The following is a 2,709-nucleotide window of genomic DNA, read 5'->3' on the forward strand; positions in this document are numbered from 1 at the left end:
GAAGCATCGTCATAGCTCCAGTTTCAGCCGCTGTAGGCAAAACTACGGTAGACTGTTCATTAACCGATATCTGATGAATCTGCGCTTGGGATCCTTGTCCTACTTGAATCTGAATTTGCTGCAATTCGGGCACCGACGACTGTTGTTGTATTTGTTCCACTTGTTGTTGGTCCGCCTGTTGTTGATTCTGCGTCGTATCGTTCGTCGTATTCAATGGATCCTCCTTGGCACGCTTAGTAAGGTGAGATCTCGCGTGCTTTCTAAGGTGGTCTTTCCGATAGAATGCTTTGCCGCATTCGGTGCAAACTTCGGTCTTTTGCCCAGAATGTATAACAAAATGAAGATTCAAGTGCTCTTTTCGTTTAAAGCCCTTCATGCAAACGGAACAAATGAAAGGCCTATCAGGATTATGGCCTAATTTGTGCCGCTCCAAATGTTCCTTTCGTTTAAGACCAGCGCCGCAAATGTCGCATATAAATCTCCTCTCTATTTTATGTCCAATCAAATGCTGTTCCAAACTTTCCTTCTCCGGATACGCCATATTACATTGAGGGCAGCAAAATAGGGTCGTGCCATCGAGAGCAGTGACTATGCTCACTTGTCCTGGCTTTGGTTTCTTCGGTTTCGGTGGTTTCTTTTTGTATTTTTTTTTCCGCTTCGGTTTCGCTCCTGGCTCCTGTTCTTCGACAACGTCGGGAATGATGGCCGTTTCTCCTCCGGCGACTGTAATCTGCACAGCTTGCTCTCCCGACGCTGTACTTCCGGAAGCGTCGAGACCATCCGGTCCGAGCGGACTGGATTCAATGGTAGCTTCCCTTTTAATAGTTTCCGCCGAAAACTTGAGAAAATGTTGCAAACTAAGAGGCAAAGTACTTGTTGGCAGTCTGGAGAGATAATCTGCGACCGTGGATCCTGGAGTAGCGAGACTCTGCCAACTAGCAGGCATAGAAGTAATGAATTCTTCTCCACTCTGATTACCTTGACTCTTGACACTGCCTCGTTTAATAAGAGCCACGGGTGTCGTACCCTCCTTAACATCCTCCTTGGACTCCTCTATGCTCTCTCGTAGAATCAAGTCTTGAGGAATCTGGGCAACTACAGTCAAACCTTCGGGTGCTCCCGGAAGTTGTACCGTCTGTTGAATAGTCTGTTGAGAAGTAGTGGTCACAGCGGTAGACGTACTTTGTGTCGTTTGATCAGACCTGCAATCGAATATCGGACAATCGAATTAAAGTGACAATTGGCAAAATGTTCTCCCCCCCCCCTCCCTCCACCTTAACTTTGTCTAAGATTTTGCTTTTAAAATTTGTGCAAAATGTATAATATGTGACATAATACGAGAGTTATAGAATATTGAATGCACTTACGTTTGCGTAGTCGCTACGGTGTTTTGCGGTTGTACTTGAATTTGAACACCATCCGCGCCTTGCTGACTGTAGGCAACAGTGAGAACGGTAGCTGCTCCCTGTGGAAACTGACTCAGGGATATCGGTGCCAAGTGATACTTTGGCTGATCGCCGCTATTTCCGCTTTGAGACACGCTAGGATTGACCACTTGTATTTGGACAGTCTGCTGTTGCTGCGTACCATCCTTTCCCGGAACAGTGATAGGCAAAGTAATAATTTGTTGTTGTTGACTATTACCGCTCTGAGCCACAGCAAAGCCATTTGGATCGACTGGTCTCAAATAATGAACTCCACCTTCACCACCGGATAAAACTCCGACCACCTGTCCTCCAGTGGTAAGATTCTGCGCGAATTTCGCTGTGGCGAATTGATGAACAGTGCCGGTCGGCAACGAGCCAGTAAATCCAGGGAAAGGCGTGAAATTCATTTTTCGAATTTTCGACGATTACACCTGTAAACAGGAAAAGATGGATTCTCGTTACTTACGTTAGCAGTTGGTTACAAAGTTTATTTCATCTCTAAAATTCAACATTGACACATTTCCAAGGAAAGGTATATACAACCGTTGTGGCTACTCTCTTAATTACGAGGTGATTAATTAGAAGACACTATTACGACATTGTAAGACACAGCTTGAAAATTAATAAATTTTTATTTTTAACTATTGATATATACATATATGTATATATTTACGTTGCGATATGTGTTGGATGTGCAATTATAAATATATAAAAGCATCAATTTTAGAAAGACAGAGATGATGCAGCCTACAATAGGTAAATGAGAAATGCCTTATCAATCACATACGTGCTAAAAAAGTTGGTGAGCGTTTATCCAAACGTGTAACAGGTTTTTATTCATTTATCATTTATTTCCCACGCATTTATGGTGTACGAATACACATATCGGAAAGATTTATTTAAATCAATTATTCGAAGAATCTACTAATGGAACGTATCCAAAATTTAAATCTATCAACACAAGGATGCTCATGCTTTTAGAATATTTAATTTGACAATAACAAAAGTGTATATTTGTAATATTTTAGTTGCACGCACACACACATACGCGCGCGCGCGCATGTGCAAATTCATTGTTTCAATTAATAAAATTGAGAGATAGACAAGAGAGGTGTCGCGCGTTAACAAACGATAGCACGATCGTTTCTGTCCTGATCCCATGCTTACACGACGACTGTGAGCCTCAACCTAATCCAACAAATTCAACCATCCACGTATCTGCGACAAAATCAAAATTCGACATTTGAGTAAGCGGCAGAGAGAGGGGGGGGGGGGGGGGGGG

The 2,709-nt window shown here is 42.9% G+C and overlaps 1 protein-coding gene across 3 annotated transcripts in view; it reads right to left on the reverse strand.

Annotated features, from left to right (window-relative positions):
• The window catches only part of LOC108770696 (Krueppel-like factor 17), a 7,908-nt gene that overhangs the window by 643 nt on the left and 4,556 nt on the right, over positions 1-2,709 (reverse strand). For 2 of the 3 annotated variants that reach the window (XM_018522381.1, XM_018522383.1), the window contains 2 exons: positions 1,368-1,858; positions 2-1,202 (listed from right to left, as the gene is read on the reverse strand). In XM_018522381.1, coding sequence (XP_018377883.1) covers positions 2-1,202; positions 1,368-1,834 — 1,668 coding nt within the window. In that variant the 5' untranslated portion in view covers positions 1,835-1,858. Of the gene's footprint in view, position 1; positions 1,203-1,367; positions 1,866-2,709 lie in introns of all 3 variants that reach the window. The other variant, XM_018522382.1, reaches the window with a different exon arrangement.

This window comes from Trachymyrmex cornetzi, unplaced genomic scaffold, assembly GCF_001594075.2.
Source record: "Trachymyrmex cornetzi isolate Tcor2-1 unplaced genomic scaffold, Tcor1.1 scaffold1307, whole genome shotgun sequence".
NCBI classification, from domain to species: Eukaryota; Metazoa; Arthropoda; class Insecta; order Hymenoptera; family Formicidae; genus Trachymyrmex; species Trachymyrmex cornetzi.